General features: G+C 37.1%; 2 protein-coding genes across 2 annotated transcripts; both read left to right on the forward strand.

The window, feature by feature from the left end:
- Positions 1-11,421: 11,421 nt before the first annotated feature.
- On the forward strand, positions 11,422-13,147 carry LOC148851114 (acyltransferase GLAUCE-like). The gene is made up of 2 exons (XM_088946631.1): positions 11,422-11,896; positions 12,142-13,147. Exons 1-2 carry the CDS (start codon positions 11,441-11,443, stop codon positions 13,081-13,083), a joined length of 1,398 nt encoding a protein of 465 aa, XP_088802757.1. The 5' UTR covers positions 11,422-11,440; the 3' UTR covers positions 13,084-13,147.
- A 941-nt stretch (positions 13,148-14,088) lies between these two features.
- LOC148851115 (la-related protein 6C-like) lies at positions 14,089-19,246 on the forward strand. Its single transcript, XM_088943049.1, has 10 exons — positions 14,089-14,619; positions 17,255-17,336; positions 17,439-17,533; positions 17,646-17,717; positions 17,828-17,907; positions 18,006-18,084; positions 18,207-18,254; positions 18,361-18,429; positions 18,520-18,651; positions 18,738-19,246. The coding sequence occupies exons 1-10, from the start codon at positions 14,317-14,319 to the stop codon at positions 18,996-18,998; spliced, it is 1,221 nt and encodes a 406-aa protein (XP_088799175.1). The 5' UTR covers positions 14,089-14,316; the 3' UTR covers positions 18,999-19,246.
- Positions 19,247-19,825: the final 579 nt, after the last annotated feature.

Consider the following 19,825-nt stretch of genomic DNA (forward strand, 5'->3'; position numbering starts at 1 on the left):
GTAAGTTACAATTAGTTGGATAATAAATTTCAGATAATTCATTTGTTGCATCATAAAAATATTTTAAAAAATCTCTTATATAGACTGTCATTTCCCAATCTTCCTCAAATATCGTATCATTAGGCATTCTTAAATTATAAAAATAAGAAAGAATTTGTTTGTGAGATGTACAACTTTCTAACATAGCATAGGTAGAATTCCACCTATGCTTTACATCTAATATAAAATGTTTATATTTTAAACCATAATTTTGGCATAAATATTTAAATTCTTGTTTTCTTGCCCCTAAACTTTTTATATATATAATACAGTTTCTAATTTTTGAAATATGAAATAATTTACCATTTAAGCATGGTTGTAATTGAAATTTTAAAATATTTATTGCAGAATCATTATTGCTAGCATTATCAAAACTTTCCATAAGCATGCAAAGTTTTTAAAATACTTGCAGCAACAGTTGGGCCACTATGTGGCTATTCAAGCCTAGTAAAACTTAAAATTCTTCTATGCAAAAGCCAATTTTCATCAATTAAATGGTTTGTAACACAAATATAACTAATATTAAATTTGGATGTCCAAACATCTGAAGTAATTGCAACTTTAGAATTAAGATTTGCTAACAAAGAAATTAAATTTTGTTTATATGAATAAAATTTTTTTAAATCATTAGTTCTTATAGTACTCCTAGAAACTTTTTTATATTGTAGGTTTACAGAACTACGCAACCATTTTTCTAGCTTTGGATCTTCAGCTAACATAAATGGTTGTTCTGCATGTACAATATACTTAGCAAGTTCTTGTCTCATTTTTTCTTGTGAATATCTAAAAGTACCAAAACTAGTCCCCCTCCCAATCTGTGTTTGGGTTGTTTCTCTCCCTTCATTTTTCTCTCGCTCATGTGTGAGCAGATGTCTGCTCAAATGGCCCATACCACCATTGCTACAATAACTAAAGTCTTTCCTAAATTTTTGGCAAACGACCATTTTTCCCTTCCCCTCAATATTCTCTACTTTGAAAATTTTCCAAATCGGGCTACTCAGCTTAGAAGCCCTCATTTTTCCCATATTACTACTACTACTAGGGGTGAGAGTTCTACTTTCATCGACATCAAACGCATCTGTGCTAACACTAATACTATCGTGATGCGGTTGAATGTCATCCATGGTGAACATGTTGGGGAATCGGTTTTGAGAAGGGCCGACCATTTTTTTTAATTCTAAAAAGATAAAAATTAATTTAATTCAACTTATCCAGATTTCCAGTTCAAAACCCCAACTTGATTTCAACGGTTGAAGCCTTTCAATGTCCAAGCCTCCCGAATTGAGATACTTAAGCTGGTTGAGCAAGCATTCTTCTTGTTGAAAGTCGAAACTTCGATAAAGTTGAGACTTGAGAATTGGAGAATGCAGAATCAGACAATCAACTAATCAGAATTTATCAGATTGTAGATAATTGAGAATGTATGAGTATGAGAGAGAGAGAGAGAATTAAGAGAATTGTTGAATTGGTGTGATTAGAATGGTGGAGGATAGGGCTATTTATAGGAATTGAACATAATTCAATTGCCCAAAATACCCAAAAAACTATCTGTTATTTAGTTGTTGGGAGGGCTACTTTGGTCATTGTAAAGTTACTTATAACTTTACCCAAAATGCCCCCTAAACTAGTTGTTATATAACTATTGAGGGGCATTTATGTCATTTTTCAACCCCCATAAGCAAAATATAGAAATACCCCCCTAATATGGTTGTTTTAGCTATTGGGGGGGGTATTTTTGTAAACCCCCCCCAAAGCTAAAACTAGTCGTTGGGCCCTTTTGGGAAGGGGGCCCAACGGTTATATTCCTGAGCGGTCTGACCTGATTTACACCTCTATAGTTTTCTAATAAATACCCCAACCTACCCTTGAAATATTTTAAATTAAACTTTAAGACAACTGCCAAAATATTTATTGAGTACATGCATGCTCATTACTTAACAATTTTTAAGCAAAACTCAATAGAAGAGACAAATGTATGAAATGTTAGAGGTATATGAGAGAGAGAACAATATTATCTATCGTTCTCAATCATAAATAAATGACAAAAAGAAAGAGTGGTGAAGTGATCAACACGCTATGGACCTAGAAAGCAAGTAGTTAGTGGTGTAATCGGATAAGGCTTAAATGGAACCGTAGGTTGGTTATAATTGAATTCGAATCTTAGGGTAAATTTGATTAGTGCTTAAATGGAGCCGTAGTTTGGTTATAATTGAATTCGAATTGTTAGGATTAAACTCTAAATTACCGATTAATTAGTATGGCAAACAAGAAAAAATAATTGAGGAATATGTGAATTATAAAGCAAATAATAAGAGCAAAAGAAAGGTAAAGATGGCACCAGATTTATGTGGTTCGGTCAAAGAGACCTACATCCACGAGAGAAGAAAGAAAAACATGTTTATTCATGTCCTTGATGAGAGAACTACATACTGACCACCTTACTAGTGCTGAAATGCCTTTAACAAAGCCTTGAAGCACTAAAAAAAAGGGCATAGATGACTACTTTGAGCTGGTGTGAGAGAAACCCTTAATGGCAACAAAGAAGAAGAAGAACGATCCAAACAGAGTAGGAGCAGATTTTGTCAGAAGATGGTGATGAAGTTCTCCCAATCTTTTCAGCCTTCTAATGCTCTCTCTCTCCATACACATCCTACCCCTAGGAGGCACCCTTTTTATAGAAGAAAATAGGGAAGTGGAGAAATCACAATAAGTGTAGCATTTTTTGGTGGTGTAATTGTGACTGTTACAACATTCATCTCAAAAGATAAATGTAGCAGTTTTTGGTGGTGTAATTGTGACTGTTACAACATTCATACCAAAAGGTAAATGTAGCAGTTTTGGTGGTGTAATTGAGACTGTTACAACATTCATACCAAAAGATAAATGTAGCAGTTTTGGTGGTGTAATTGAGACTGTTGAATTATTTAGCCACACCAAACGTCAACAATCTCCACCTTGGCGATAATTCAAACAACAAATCTCCTTCTCCAAATTCCCCAAGGGCATCAAGCATCAAATGAGACAAAACCCACCAAGTCGATGCAAGCATCGAACTTGGATGATGGTAATGGCTTTGTCAACATATTAGCAGGATTCTCAGCGGAAGCTATTTTGTTGAGCAAAACACGACTATCCTCAACAATATCACAAACAAAGTGATAACGCACATCAATGTGCTTGGTCATCTCATGAAACATCTGGTCATGAGTCAAATGTATGGCACTTTGACTGTCACAATAGATCACTGTAGCCTCCTGTCTACCTGTGAGTTCAGCAACTAGATTTCGTAACCATAAAGCTTCCTTAGTGGCGTCAGCCACAACCATATACTCAGCTTCAGTCGTAGACAAAGCAATAGTCGACTAAAGTGAAGCTTTACATCTAATAGAGGTACTCCCCAAAGTGAAACAATAGCCAGTGAGAGATCTCCTCCGATCAAGATCTCCAGCATAATTAGAATCATAATAACCGACAAGCTTCTCTGTGGATCTTCCAAACTCAAGGCAGAAATTAGATGTACCTCTCAAATACCTAAGGATTCACCTCACGGCTTCCCAATGAGCCTTCCCCGGACAGGACATATAACGGCTCACAACATTGACTGCCTGAGCAAATATCTGGACGCAAGCATACCATAGCATACATGATGCTACCAACAACACTAGAGTAAGGCACACGAGCCATATAGACCTTCTCCTCATTAGACTTCGGTGACTACTTCGCTGATAATTTGAAGTGAGCTGCTAGAGGAGTGGAGACAGGTTTGGCATCTGACATGCCAAAATGATCAAGAACTTTCTCAATATAGTTCTGCTGACTGAGAAACAATTTCCCGTTCTTACGATCACGAATAATCTCCATACCTAGAATTTTCTTCGTTGGACCCAGTTTCTTCATCTCGAACTCACTATTCAAGAGAGACTTCAACTTCACAATTTCAGACTTATTCTTAGAAGCAATGGGCATGTCGTCAACATATAATAACAGATAAATGAAGGAATCATCAGAGAGCTTCTTGAAATAAACACAACTGTCAAAGGCACTCCTGGGATAATTGCTAGAAGTCATAAAAGCATCAAAGTGCTTATACCACTGCCTTGGAGACTTCATCAACAAGCAAACATGGTCTTCCTTTCCTTCTACAACAAAACCATCTAGTTGTTTCATATAAATCTTCTCTTTCAAATCACCATGCAAGAATACAGTTTTAACATCTAACTACTCTAATTCCATGTCATGCATAGCTACTAAAGCAATCAAGGTACGAATAGAAGAATGTTTAACAACAGGGGAGAAGACTTCGGTATAGTCAATACTTGCAACTTGACTGAAACCCTGTGCCACTAACCTTGCTTTGTGTCGAGCATCCTCAACACCAGGAATACCCTCCTTAGTCTTGTAGACCCACTTGCACCCAACAATTTTCTTCTTTGGTGGTGGTGATACAAGCTCCCATGTGCCATTCTTTTCGAGGGATGCAATCTCCTCTTCCATGGCAATTAACCACTTATCACTATCTGGACTGGATATGGCTTCATCGTAAGTGGTCAGATTGGTAGTGCTATCTACCTCATAAGTGACGGTCAATGCATAAGACACACAATCATCAAATCTGCTTGGTGGTCGTATCTGTCGCCTCGGTCTATCTTTGGCAAGAGTATGTGACTCCTGATTGGGATGAACATCATCCGATGTGATTGGCTCATCTGAAATAGACTGAGAAGGCTGTGAAGATGGACTGGGCTCCACCTCTACTTGCATCCGGTCATCCTGTGATGTACCTGAATTACTAGCAACAAAATCCTCATTCCTTAGAGATAACATGTGTGATTCATCAAATATAACATCACGACTAATAATAATTTTCTTGCTCGAAGGGAAATACAACTTGTAACCCTTTACACTGGAGCCATAGCCCACAAAAATACATTTCTTGGCTCTAGGTTCTAACTTTCCATCGTTAACATGAGTATAAGCAGGACAACCAAATATTCTTAAAGATGAAAAGTCAGTAGGAGTACCTGACCAAATCTCAAATGAAGTCTTAGCCTCAAGAGCTGAATGCGGAGATCGGTTCACCAAATAGGCTGCCATGGAAACTGCCTCGGCCCAAAAGGACTTATCCAAACTTGCATTGGACAACATGCAACGAGCCCTTTCCAAGAGTGTGCGGTTCATCCGCTCTGCCAAACCGTTCTATTGTGGCCGACTAACGCAGGTGCGGTGTCTAATGATACCTTCCTTCAAACAATAATTTGTAAAGTTAGACTCACAAAACTCGAGCCCATTATCAGTCCTCAACCTTTTAATTTGCTTTCTTGTTTGCTTCTCGGTCATAGTTTTCCACTGCAAGAAGACTTCAAATACATCATTTTTGTTTTTGAGAAAATACACCCATACTTTTCTAGAGAAATCATCGATGAATGATAGAAGATAATTTGCACCACCCTTCGAAGAAACACGAGAAGGGCCCCATAAATATGAATGGATGTAATCAAGTGTACATTTAGTCCTATGTATCCCTTTGGCAAAGCTAACATTTTTGTGTTTACCAAACACACAATGTTCACAAAATTCAAGAGTACCTATGACATGCCCCGCTTGCTCAAAGAAGTCATCCCTTTCTCGCTCATATGTCTAAGCCTCATATGCTACATCTTTGTAAGATCTTCCTTAGACATGGATGACGAGACCAAAGCAAAAGATTCTATCACAGTACTTCCCTGCAATACATAAAATCTACCAACCTTGTTAGCTTTCATAACTACCAAAGCATCTTTGGTTACCTTAAGAACTCCATCTTCAGCTGAATATTTGCAACCCCTGGAGTCGAGTGTACCCAAAGAAATCAAGTTCTTCTTTAGATCAGGAACATGGTGGACTTCATTTAATGTGTTCACAATACCACCATGCATACGCACCCGGACGGTCCCTTTACTGACAAACTTGTAAGCTGCGTTGTTGTCGGGACACATGTGGTAAGAACATCCTGAGTCCATAATCCATTTTGAACCCTTCCTTGCAACTACATCTGCAATTAGCAGAAGATCATTCTCTGACTCATCCGCCGCAACACTTGCTTCGGCAAGAGGATCTTTCTTTGAGTCACTACTTGCCTGATGTTTCTGCTTATTTTGCAACTTAAAACATTCAGCCTTAACATGACCTTTCTTTTTGCAATAGTTGCAAGTCAAATTATGATGCTTTGACTTAGACCGATCCTTTGACTTACTGCTGCCACTTCTTTCAGGTGGCCTGCCACGAACAATGAGACCCTCAGCTGTAGAGTTACTTGGGTTATTGGTCAGTTGATTATCAATCAGTTCGCGTTGTAACAATGCACTCTTTACATCTTCAACTGTAATCTCCTCACGCCCGTACAATAAAATGCTTATATGATGCAGGTAAAGAACATAAAAGAGTGATAGCCAGATCTTCATCATCAATTACAACATCAATATTTTGTAAATCCATGACAATCGAGAAGAAATCATCAATGTGGGTTTTAATCGAGTTACCTTCCCGAAGACGAAGGTCCTTAAGTCTGCTTTTCAGCAGAAGCCGATTAGTCACGCTCTTTGTCATATAGAGTGATTCCAACTTGAGCCACAATTCTACTGTAGAGGTTTCTTTAGCAACCTCACGAAGAACCTCATTCGATAAGCACAAATGAATAGCCGACATGGCTTTCATATCAATCTCCTCCCACTTTTCATCGGACATGGATTCAGGCTTTGTCTTTTGCCCTGCCAAGGCTTTCTCCAAGCTGTTCTGAACCAGAATTGCTCTCATCTTGATCTTCCATAGACCAAAATTCACAGATCTATCAAATTTCTCAATGTCAAACTTCATCTATGCTATTAGTAACAAAATTAATCGGTAAATAATCCCAAAACAATGCTCTGATACTAGTTTGTTAGGATTAAACTCTTAATTACCAATTAATTAGTATGGCAAACAAGAAAAAATAATTAAGGAATATGTGAATTATAAAGCAAATAATAAGAGCAAAAGAAAGGTAAAGATGGCACCAGATTTATGTGGTTCGGTCAAAGAGACCTACATCCACGAGAGAAGAAAGAAAAACATGTTTATTCATGTCCTTGATGAGAGAACTACAAACTGACCACCTTACTAGTGTTGAAATGCCTTTAACAAAGCCTTGAAGCACTTAAAAAAAGGGCATAGATGACTACTTTGAGCTGGTGTGAGAGAAACCCTTAATGGCAGCAGAGAAGAAGAAGAACGATCCAAACAGAGTAGGAGTAGATTTTGTCAGAAGATGGTGATGAAGTTCTCCCAATCTTTTCAGCCTTCTAATGCTCTCTCTCCATACACATACTACCCCTAGGAGGCACCCCTTTTATAGAAGAAAATAGGGAAGTGGAGAAGTCACAATAAGTGTAGCAGTTTTTGGTGGTGTAATTGTGACTGTTACAACATTCATCTCAAAAGATAAATGTAGCAGTTTTTTGTGATGTAATTGTGACTGTTACAACATTCATACCAAAAGATAAATGTAGCAGTTTTGGTGGTGTAATTGAGACTATTACAAAATTCATACCAAAAGATAAATGTAGCAGTTTTGGTGGTGTAATTGAGGCTGTTGAATTATTTAGCCACACCAAACGTCAACACGAATCTTAGGGTAAATTTGATTAGTTCAATCAATAAAAAGTTCAGCTCGAACCCAATTTTATGTATATAATAGAATATAAAAATATATGGATCATATCTTACCCATTTATAAAAAAGAAGAAATGGATGAATCGTCCATCCAACACCCTGATTTTATAATTCCAGTCCTGCCCCTTCCTTGATTTCATATTTCCAATCGTATCCCCTGAAGAGAATGGGACAAGTAAACACTCTAATTTTATATTTCCAATCCTATCCCTCCCTGATTTCATATTTTCAATTATATCCCCTCTTAAAATGCCTAAAGAGAATGGGACAAGTAGATTTTGGGCGACCACTCTAGACTAGAAATGTTTTGGCGAATACCCTCATTTATACCATTCATAATAGCAAATGCATGTTTCTCCCCTTTCTCGCCCCTGCAATGCCGCCAGTTGTCCTACTTGACGAACACCCTGTTATTGGCGTTGAAAAACAAGAAGCTTCTCTTCTCTATTTCACAAATGATTTTGGTGCTTAAAGATGAAAAGAGAAAGGTAACAAAGGGTGTTTCTGCATTAACATTTGTCACATATGGAACTCCAAGTGTTTATTTTCTTGGATTTTGAAGATAATCGGACTTATTGCGTTAAGGGGAATAGGGCTGTTCACGGGTCAGGTTGGGTCTGTTTACTGAGGTTTTTCCAACCGACCCGACCTGGTCGGGTTACCTGAGATGGAAACCGAAACCGACCTAGTGTTAAGCAAAACCGACCTGGTAAGTTTGAGTCGGGTTGGGTCGGTTTGGGTCGGTTTCGACTCTAAGTTCATCCATGCCCCCCATGGCCGCCTAGTTTTCTGGAAATATATTTAAAACTGAAATATGTATTTTAGAAATATATATAACAAAAATATACATACAAATATATTGGAATATATATTTTCTGGAAATATATATCTGACATACTTCATAATAAATATTTTTTAGATATAGATACTGGAATATATATTTTCAGATTTTTTAGTTTTTAGTTAAATAGGAACTAAGTCAGTTCGGTTCGGGTCGGTTTTGGTTTTCACACAAGAAAACCAAAACCGACCCAAACCATCGGTTTATGAATTTGTACAACCCAAAACCGACCAGTGCTGATGAAAACCCGGCTGACTCGGGTTGGGTCGATCCGGGTTGGTCGGTTTGGTCGGGTTGGGTCTTCTTATGAACAGCCCTAAAGGGGAAGAAGACCAAAGCGGAATGCATGCCGGAATACTTCTCATTAGTGTTAGGATTTTCCCCATCATAGAGGTAAGATCTTTTCAGGTTTAGGTTTTCTGTTTTGGTTTATCAACAATGTAGTTGTTGATAAATGTTTTAGTATTTCGGGTTTTTTAGCTCAGGCCTCCCAACAATGTAGTTGGGTTTTGATTTTTACTTTTTAGCAACAAGTGATAAGTTTTCTGTTTTGGTTTATCAATAATGTAGTTGTTGATAAAATTTTCAGTATTTCAGGTTTTTTAGCTCGGGCCTCCCAATAATGTAATTGGGTTTTGATTTTTTCTTTTCAGCAGCAAGCGAGAAATTTAAAAAATTCTTACTTTTTGTTTGCTAGATGTTTTGGTTTATCAACAATGTAGTTGTTGATAAAATTTCCAGTATTTTGGCTTTTTTAGCTTAGGCCTCCCAACAATGTAGTTGGGTTTTGATCTTTACTTTTTAGCAGCAAGTGAGAAATTTCAAAAATTCTTGCTTTTTGTTTGTCAGAATAGTTCTCAACAGTGTCGGGATTTTTCCCATCTCAGTGGTAATTTCTAAACTTTGTTTTTTTCTCATATATCTTTTTAGATTTAGGTTTTATAAATAGGTTTCCAAATTAAATAAAATTTTCTGTTTTGGTTTATCAACAATGTAGTTGCTAATAAAATTTTTAGTATTTCGGGTTTTTTTATCTCAGGTCTCCCAACAATGTAGTTGGGTTTTGATTTTTACTTTTTCGCAGCAAGTGAAAATTTTGATTTTTACTTTTTACTTTTTGTTTTGATTTTTCTCCACTATAACTTAGGTTTCTTATGTTTCTTTCTCTCTTTTTTTTTTCTTGTGAAAACCTGAAAATTTTGAGATTTCAAACTCTTTTCTAGAACATCAAGGTACTTTGTAGAACTTTGACTAAAATAATAACTAAAGTTACAAGTCATTCTCATATATATTTTAGGTTTTAATAAATGTAACTGCATTATTCAATTGATTTTAATTAGGTTTTATAAATAGATTTCCTGTTTTGTGTTTTTTGTTCCTATTTTTTGTGATTAAATTAAATAAAATTTTCTATTTTGGTTCATGAGCAATAGATTACTGAATCATGAATCATGAATGGAATTTTTATTGTTTTGGTTTACTAATAGATTTTTATTGATCAGGTATAGGTTTTTTAGTTCATCAACAGTGAAGCATATTCAAAGAGGGTTAAAATCAATATCGGTTTCGGTGGTTCAACTAATGGTAGTTTTTCAGCATTTTGGGTTTTTTAGCTCAGGCCTCCCAAAAATGTAGTTTGGTGCATCATAATCATAATGATAGGTAAGGAGTTTTAGCATCAAGTGAGAAATTTCAAAAATTATTACTTTTTGTTTTGATTTTTCTCCACTATAACCTAGGTTTGTCTATTATAATGATATGTTTCTTTTTCTTATGTTTCCAACTTGCACCCAGAACAGATGTTTATTTATCCCTTTGCTTAACCAATGCATCTACCATTGCATTGGCTATTCTTGCTACCCAATTAAAACTGGATGCCTTTACAGCCTTTATCTCCCTCATGATGCTTTAGTATAGTCATATCAGATAATGACTTCTGCTATTCAATAGTTAATTAATTAAACTAACATAATAGCTTATTTTAATTTTAACCATTAATAGTAATTATTTTCATAAGTTTTAGGTTATTACAAAACAAGAGATTGGTTAAGAATGACATCTCCAATTCTCCATAAATTTTGTGTTTCTTTTGGATGAATTGTATATGTATATAATGTCGTTGAATGTAATTTTATCATTGATTTGGTGCATTAATGTTTCAATCTAATGCATTTGCAACCAACATTTTATAATTATAAAATTCAGATCTTAGCATTTTGTAAGGACAGTCTTTTTTTATGTATTATATAATTGTCTTAGGACTTGAATGGAATGTGAACTTTCATCTATGCCTAGATGTAAAAGTATAGTCAAACATCACCATCAATATCAAATACCCCATGCATTGCATGGGCCATTCCACTAGTATTTATAAAACATAAAAGTATATTATTAGTTTTCAAGCTTTTTATCCAAATTCTATTTAGTTGGATTAAGCTCAAATACAAAAATAGAGTTCAAATCGAACTTGAACATAATAGTATTTTAGTTCAACCGAACCAAGACATGCTGAAATTTGGTTTGGCTTCGTTCGATTACACCCCTACTTGGAATGTTAATAAAGCACTCGAAACCTCTTACTCTCCCCCAAATTTGAACCATCTCTTTATATTAATATGAAAAGTATGAATGAGAGTATGGAACTTTTATTTAACTAAAATGTCCCAATTTTGAAATTTTGTCTCTCTTTAATTATGAGCACACAAAATATAATTTGTAGTAACACATTTCTCATCCAATTACCACTCATTAAGTCTTAGCTCTCATTAATTATATTAAAAAATATGTCAACTTATGCTTGTGCCATTATGCTAGTTAATATAAATTGACAAGCTTGCGACAAGGAGTTCACAACAAATCTTCCCAACAGTTGCAATGGAAAACCATTGCCGAGACCTTACACCTTTGATTCCTGACCTGAAGGTCACCATACAACGTTCCTTTACTGTCTCCCCAACGGAGAAAACAGAGAGAAGGTTCATGTTTCTTTCAAACATAGACCAGGGCCTCAATTTCAGAAGTGAAGGCCTCCAATTCTTCAAGCCCAACGCTAACTATCCACCGAATACCGTCATTGATATACTTGAAACCGCATGTCAAAAAATACTTGTGCCTTACGATTTCTTGGCAGGAAGGTTGAGGTTGAACCCTCATCAAGATCGCTTAGAGATCGACTGCAACTCTGCAGGGGTAGGCTTTGTTGTGGCTACTAGCGATGTGTCTGTTGCAGAGATTGGTGACCTGCTGTACCCCAGTCCTGTTTTTAAACAACTCATAGCAGAAGCCTTGGATACCTTGGGAGCTGATGACCAACCTCTATGCGTCCTCCAGGTAATAATTAAATAATGAAAACCTAAAGTCTCCAGCTTTATTTGGCTGGCTAGAGAGAGAGAGAGAGAGAGGAGTGGAGCTTGACTACTACTGTATGTAGATCGACACTCTTAATTGGAGTCTTGGTAGAGTAGTCGTCTTTCCAGTTGGTTCTACTTTCAAATGCATTACGTACCTTGATTCTAATAATTTTTAAGCTTATCAGAGGGATAATAATATATAGGTTATTTCATTTGGTTTTGTAGGTTACATCGTTCAAATGCGGTGGCTTTGCCCTGGGTGTATCCTGCAACCACGCATTATTTGATGGTATCAGCTTCAGAATCTTCATAGAAAATCTTTCCTGTGTTGCTGCCGGCAAACCTTTAGCTGTTAATCCTTACAACAATCGTCAACTCCTAGCCGCTAGATCTCCACCACGTGTAACCTTCGCCCACCCCGAGCGAGTAAAGCTTGAAATCACACGAAATGTTGAACCTTCCATCACCAAGACACTATTCGAACCTATGCCGGAGAACCTTGTACCCAAGATTTTCCGACTAAGTGCCGACGATATTTCCAAACTCAAACAGAAGGCAAAGCATGAAGGAAGCAACCCCCACGTAACGACTAGTTTCAACGTGGTCGCTGCTCATATCTGGCGATGCAAGGCCCTCTCAGGAGATGTGGGTGAGAATGATCTAGATCAGATGTCGACCGTGCTCTACGCTGTTGACATCCGACCAAGAATACGTCCTCCCCTTCCGCCGTCGTACACCGGAAACGCTATCCTCCCGGCTTATGCCACTGCCTCTTTTCGCGATATCAAAGAGGCTCCTTTCTCACGCTTGGTGGAGATGGTGTCGGTGGGAGCCAGAAGAATGACGGATGAGTATGCCAGATCTGTTATTGACTGGATTGAATTGTACAAAGGGATTCCATACGGGGATCTTCTCATCGTGTCGTGGTGGAGATTACGGTTTTCTGAGGTGGATTATCCTTGGGGACGACCTAGTTATAGTTTCCCAGCGGTGAAGTACAGGAAAGGCCTTATCCTATTAATCCCCGACATTGAGTGCGAGGGTGCTAGCAGTAGCAGTGACCAAGAGTTGAGCGTTTTTCTGTCCCTTCCGATTAAGGAAATGGAGAAATTCCAGGCCCTCTTCCGTGAGTTCTTAAGTCCTGATACAAGTAGGTCTCGCTTATAGAGTAGTGTAGACTAACATCCAGTCAATATATTTCCTTTCAATTCCCGTGCCTTTATATATAGAATTATAGCTAGCTAGTATTTGACGAATTAATTCATCAAACTTCATCAGCTAAAGATATCAGAAGCTGAGAAGTGAGATGGTTATCTAACACATTGACATATTACTTGATGATAACTTATCTTCAAATGGAACACTTGCTGTCAAATTCAAAAATCAAAACCATGTACAGTTGCAGGTACTTAGAACAAAACTAATGGTACTAGTAAAGGTGTAAAGACATAAGTTAACATCATATGGTAAAATCAAATTTTTATATATACCAACAGCAAAACCAAAGCAAGCATCCGCTTTATATGGTATAGATAGAATGATGGATCCCACAACTTGCCACCTAGCTAGTTAGCCCATGTTACTGGCATAAAGACCACCATCAGCAGATGAGCCTACCTTGAAGAGAAAACTAGTCCAAAAATATTCGACATGCTTAGATTATTATTATCCGTTCCAATATGAGTTATGTCTGCACATCGATCTAACTATAAAAATGAGACCCACCATGTCTGGATGGGTTGGTACCGCACCGCACCCAACCCAACCATTTGCCACCCAAAGTGCAGATCCCGACTCCCTCAAGGCACAAACCATGCAAAAATCAGATGGTTAGTTACTTAATGCTGATTCTTTCGCATATATTGTTTGGACCTTGAATCTTAATTTGGATACATTTGGTAAATCCGGCGAATTGTTGACTGAATAATTTGGGTTCAAAATGGGCTGGGAAATTCGCCCAAGAACAGTGGACTCCGGATGTGTGCATGAGTACAAGTGAGATGGGCTTTCGTTTCGTAACCAGCGGTAGCACTGTAGCAGTGCTTGGACCCAGAATCTTTGCAAGGCCGGGTTCGGTAATCGGTGAGACCTGCATCGGGTTTTATTAAATGGTTAAAAAGCCTAAAATGCCCTTGGAAACCCGACCTTACATATAGATCCGGTCAAACCCACTTGCCGCGGTCTTATCGTGTGGCGTGTGCAATGAAAAAGAGGTGATGGGGTCTTCCGAGTTCCGTCTTCCCTCATTTTGGCGGGGAATGTGGATTCAATATCGAAGGCAGTTACAAGAAAACAAACGGGAACAACAACACTCCCCACACACACACAGAAAAAGGAGAGAAATTTGTGAACAAAATATTTGAAGAAACGAAGCAAGATATAGAAAAGAAACAAAGCAAAATGGCACAAGCAAACCCAGACAAAGAGCTTGAAGAATCCAATGAAGCGAAGATGAACGACACCACTGTTTCTTTCAAATTCAACGTCCACGCACCTGAATTCGTCCCAAGATCACAAACCCAGATGCCCATCTCCGGTTATTTCTACCCGTTCTTCCACTTTCTCGGTGGGAGCAGCGGGTCTGATTGGTATTATTTTACAGAACAAGAACCGATTCAGATTGTTTCCAATTCCAATGTCACACTGCCCAACTCCTCGAAGAATTTCCTAACCGATGATCTCCGGCAGAAGATCATTAAACAGGTATTGTTTGTTGTCTTTCTGGATCTGATCCTCGTTGCTGGTTTCTTTAATTTATATATTTTGTTATCTCTGTGATTGGATTTTAATTTTGATTACCGCATATCTTGGATTGGTTTTTCAATGATTTTTGTTTTGCCACTAATTTAAGATTTCTGAATTGTGTTTGATGGGATAAGTTACAACTATCTAAAAGGAAAAACGAAGATAGAAATGGTTTTCCGGCCCGATCATGCTTTGAGTTATGCTTAGGGAAATAGTATATTTCATTTAATTTTATTCACCCATACATCCCCCATTTTGTTTTGTGTAAGAGTGCTTCTTTTGTGAGGCCTAGATATAATTTTTTATTTTTCTATTAGGAAGCATTTGGAAGCCACATGGAATGATATCATTTCATTTTAATTTTCCCTTCGCACTTGAAAGCCTTATTACATCTCATAAAATGAAACGGAAACCATCACCAAAATATATATTAATTATTAATTAGAGTTAGAAATGAAGTTTGTTGGTTGAAATCCTGTGATGGCCAGATATCACTTTTTATTTTCATTTCTGTAATGACTCCATTGCTATGAATAAATTATTTTGCGTTTTCAGAAAAAAAAATGAAATTATTTTGTTTTATGCGTCTTAAATGACCCATTTTTTATACCATAGGCCCATTGCAGATTTCTGTACGATAGGCCCATTGCAGATTTCTGAATCCTACCATATATCTGTAAAAATTCAAAATATTAAATACCCCATTCTATACATCAATGCCTGCGGATGAATTAAAAAATATTAAATACCCCCATTTCAGAATTTGTCTCGTCACATCAATCATTTTCATTAAAAAAATATATGCATTGAATGGAACGAAGAGGCTCTGCTGGAGCACATTAAGTATCTCATTACATTTTATTGATTTAAAATTAATGTATGTAAACAGGAAGGATATTAGCCCTGCTCATGCTATAGCGAGCAGTCATACTTTTGTAACAGACGTCTGATTTTGTATCCTTGATTTCGATGTTTCTAATGGATCTTTTGTTTATTAAAAAACAAATGAGAAAGCATCAATTGTACCAAATCCTGATAAGTCAAAGCATTTGTTGTACTCACAAAATTTATAATGACCAACCAAAAATACCAAAGGTAACATTTATAAGCTAAATTATGTCTTAATAAAATGTATCTAACATAGGTTATAGGTTCTTTAATTCAATGTTCTTCCACATGTTTAAACATGGTTTTGAAAACCGGATTGGACCAGATGGCTAGATTGGCTAATCGGGAACTGTCATAGGTTTGGGTCCAGTTTTTCTGTTTTAGACCCCAAAACTGTCCAACCTGGGTTCAGACCGGACAGTCTAACTATTTGACCCAGGAGTCAGTGGCCAAAAACAGTTTTGTTTCTGGTCCGGTTTTCAAAACCATGTGTTTAAATTTGAGTATTTGGCCATTTGCAATTACAAATGTCTAGATTATCCAAACACTCTTAGATGGTATTTGGTACCGTTGCCATTTATAAAAAAATCAGCACCAGCTCAATGCCAAATAGGTATATTGAGAACTTGAAATTTTGTTTGGTTAAGTCATTTATCAAGAAAATGTTTTTCTTAGGTGATGTTTGGCACCGATGCCATTTTTTGAGAAAATGGCACCACATAGGTGCCACATCAAAGAAAGCGGTGCTTCAAACATCGCCCTCTTGTTTGGTACCGTTTTTCTAAAAAAAAAAGCATTGCTCTAGACCACGCCTTGGAAAATGGGAAAGTGTGGTTTGGAGTAACGCCAAATTTTATGTTTTTTGAGAAAATGGTACATTGCTGCCAGCAGTGCAATGATGTGGCATCATCTTGGATATTGGATAATATAGATCAATGTTGAAAATGTTACTGTCATCATTGGTACCAAACAAAACCAGTGTTGTTTTCTTAAAACATGCTTATGTAGCAACACCAGTTCCAAATAAAAAATAAGCACCGTTTTCTGAGAAAAAGGTGCTTACAATTCCACATGTCTATCACCGTTTTTATGAGTAAACAATGCAATGTTCTCAGCACGGATGCCAAACACCTACTTAGGCTATGTGAGAGCCTTCCATTAGAGGAAATATCACAATAATGTTTCCTCCAATGGTAAGGCGTTTTTTTATTTACTATTTGGCTTGTGGCACTTAATGACGCATAAAGTGAAAATAAATGTTAGATGTTTCTTCACAAAACAGCAATGGAACCAAACATCCCCTTCGTGATCACCAATGCCCTTCTAATGAAATATAGCTTTGCATATTTATCCAAAACTCCAGCAAGAGACTTCAGTTCCTTGTAGATTCTTTTCTAATACATGAAGGACTAGAATTTTCATCCTGTCATTATTTCCATTCGATACAATGACGGAAATGTTTGTCTTGATTAATTCATTAGACCATTGTCTTCAAGTATTCCATTGGGTGATTCTAGGTTTAGTTTGCTCCTTTGTATTTTGCTTTTGTCTAACCATATTTTTTAATTCCTTGGATTTTGGTCCCCTTATTGGTGACAGAGCTCTCTCCTACATCTTCAAATTACCTTGTTCTTTATGTGGACTTCTATTTGAACTCTGAATGTGTTTTCTGGCACCTACTAAAGATGGTCTGCAAATGGAACAGGTAGAGTATCAATTCAGTGACATGAGTTTGGTTGCAAGTGATATGCTGATGAAACATATTAACAAAGATCCTGAAGGTTATGGTAAGGAGTTATTCATTCATTTACATATATAAAAAAGATTTGAGGAATGATTTGCTATGATATTAAAGTATGCATTTTTTTTTATGAATGACATTGTAACAGTTCCAATATCTGTTATTGCATCTTCAAAGAAAATAAAGTCCCTTGTCAGTAATAACAATTTAGTTATTCAAGCACTCCAAACCTCTCCAAAACTTGTAAGAATTTCTCAGTTTTTTTTTTCTTTTGTTTGGACCAATCAAATAACCATGTTATTTTATTCCAGTATTTTAACTCCTGTTTCTTTTCTTTGTTTCCGACTCTCTGAAGGTTGTCAGTGACGACGGAAAGAAGGTTAGACGGAAGCACCTCTTCACAGAAAGAGACAAAGAGGAATTGCAGGTTATATATTTAGTCGGAATCAACTGCATTTCACACTCACACACTCCAACCTCATCTCTTGGCAACAACTTCTGTGTGCCTTTTTTCACATATTTCTTCTACACTTGCAGTCTCGTACAGTTGCTGTTGAGAATTTACCTGAAGATTACTCTCATCAAAACCTTGAAAAGATATTTAGTGTGGTTGGAAGGTTGGATCTGCACCCAAGTATGGCATTCCTTTTGTTAGCATTCTGCATACCAAGGAGTCCTGAATGCATACTAACAGTTGGATCTTTGTGATTGACAGTGTGAAGACAATTCGGGTATGCCATCCCCAGGAGTCCAACGCTTCCCGTCCTAAAGGTGATGTACTTATCAGTAACAAAGTATGTAACACTCTACCACAAACTCATCAATCTGTGTATGACTTAGGGTGGACGTTTATTAAAGACAGTGTTTTAATACTTGTTCATCTGCTTTGCCCACCGTCTTTTTTTGCAATTTCAAGCTCCATGCACTTGTGGAATACGAGACTGTCGACCAGGCGGAGAAAGCAGTAAGTTTACACTGCATATATAGAATGCATTAGTTCATTGTGGTAGTTCATTCAAGTTACAAATAAATGAATGAAATTAAGGGTTTTTTAATTTCAACTTGATTAGGTTGAAACGTTGAATGATGAGAGGAACTGGAGAAAAGGCCTTCGTGTAAGATTGCTACTTAGACGCTCGGTAATGCCAACTTAAATTTTGTATTTTCATCAAAAATTCCATTTGGTGATCCCACAACAGATCAGTTAGTTTATCTTTTCATATGTGCAGCCAAGATCTGTTGTAAAGAGCAGAAACTACGACCATTTCGATAGGAACTCAGATGAAGAAGAGACGCCACCATACGAATCACTGGAAGACTCCTCTCAGCTTAATAACACAGAGAATCCCATGGAAAACAGTGTAAGTGGACATATAAATTCTACGATATCTTCATTTATGCATGCGACGATGTTAAATGGAAATGGAACATCCTTTATTAATTTCAGGCTGAAGATAGTACAACTGGTCCAAAGAAAGGGTGGGCAAGGGGCCGTGGAAAGCCTCGTGGGCGCACTCAAAGTCAGAGTGGACGTGGTGGTCCATTTGCCCCTTCTCCACAATCAACCAGTTCCAGCAGTAACCAGCCTGAAGCACACATCAGACAAACTCCCAGGGGACCAAGAATGCCAGATGGGACCCGAGGTTTTACTATGGGCCGTGGGAAACCATTAAGCACAATGCCTCTAGCCACTTCACCTGTCGAATGATCCATGGATGCTTGCTCTGCATCTATTCTTCCTAATCTCTTATTCAGTCATTGATTCGTATCAATAATTGAAGATGTATAATATCATATCGCAGTCAGCATTCAAAGACAATTGCCTTCAAGGTCTATTTTTGTACACCTTTATGATGTTAATGGGCTTGATGGACCACAGTTTTGGTAGGTTGTTTACCTTTTGTTGATTGTATAATGAATTTTAATAATGGAACTAAGGTATAAAATTTTCTAGTATTGCTTCTTTGTATCGCTTCTAGATCTCTCCTTCTCTCTCTCTGTAGTATTCTTAATTTGCTATGGTCTATAGACCTGTTAAACAGGAAGCTTCGAAAGCTTTCTGGCTTTGGCCATTTTGGGCTTCTTTGAATGTTTAGTACATTGGTTTTTCTTCTGTGAATACTTGGTACATATGTTTTGGTCTTCCAAGTTGTGAAAATACCCCGAAAGACCACATAAAAAGATGTGTCAAATGCCCCCTGTACTCATGCAATAAAGAGATGGTGGATGGGCTATTCTCCCATTGTGTAGCACCATGAAGAAGAGAAAAAAAAAATTGTTGTAGAATACTAGCATTGGCTAAGAAAGATCTTCAAATTTGACAGAAATTTCTAAATTCCCACATTATTTGCTCCAATCCATCCCAAAAACTTTTAGTTAAGTAGGACTTGAGATCATCACTTTGAGAAGCTGAAGAGTGACAAAACAAACCTGCAATCTTAAACAAACAGCATTCAAGAATGCCTAAGCATACTAAAGGCAAAACTGAGAAAAAAATTGAAGATAACTAACCTGCGATGGGCTGAGAGCCTGAGA

This window comes from Nelumbo lutea, chromosome 5 (assembly GCF_056320005.1).
Source record: "Nelumbo lutea isolate HS-2025 chromosome 5, American lotus-T2T, whole genome shotgun sequence".
Lineage (NCBI taxonomy): Eukaryota > Viridiplantae > Streptophyta > Magnoliopsida > Proteales > Nelumbonaceae > Nelumbo > Nelumbo lutea.

What these genes read in the sequence shown, in the direction of transcription:
- LOC148851114 (XM_088946631.1), top strand. Translation starts at nt 11,441, where the DNA reads ATGGAAAACCATTGCCGAGACCTTACACCTTTGATTCCTGACCTGAAG. An exon ending in AACCTCTATGCGTCCTCCAG is followed by an intron (nt 11,897 to 12,141) that starts GTAATAATTAAA and finishes TTGGTTTTGTAG; the next exon opens with GTTACATCGTTCAAATGCGG.
- LOC148851115 (XM_088943049.1), top strand. Translation starts at nt 14,317, where the DNA reads ATGGCACAAGCAAACCCAGACAAAGAGCTTGAAGAATCCAATGAAGCG. An exon ending in GATTGCTACTTAGACGCTCG is followed by an intron (nt 18,430 to 18,519) that starts GTAATGCCAACT and finishes TCATATGTGCAG; the next exon opens with CCAAGATCTGTTGTAAAGAG. An exon ending in AGAATCCCATGGAAAACAGT is followed by an intron (nt 18,652 to 18,737) that starts GTAAGTGGACAT and finishes TATTAATTTCAG; the next exon opens with GCTGAAGATAGTACAACTGG.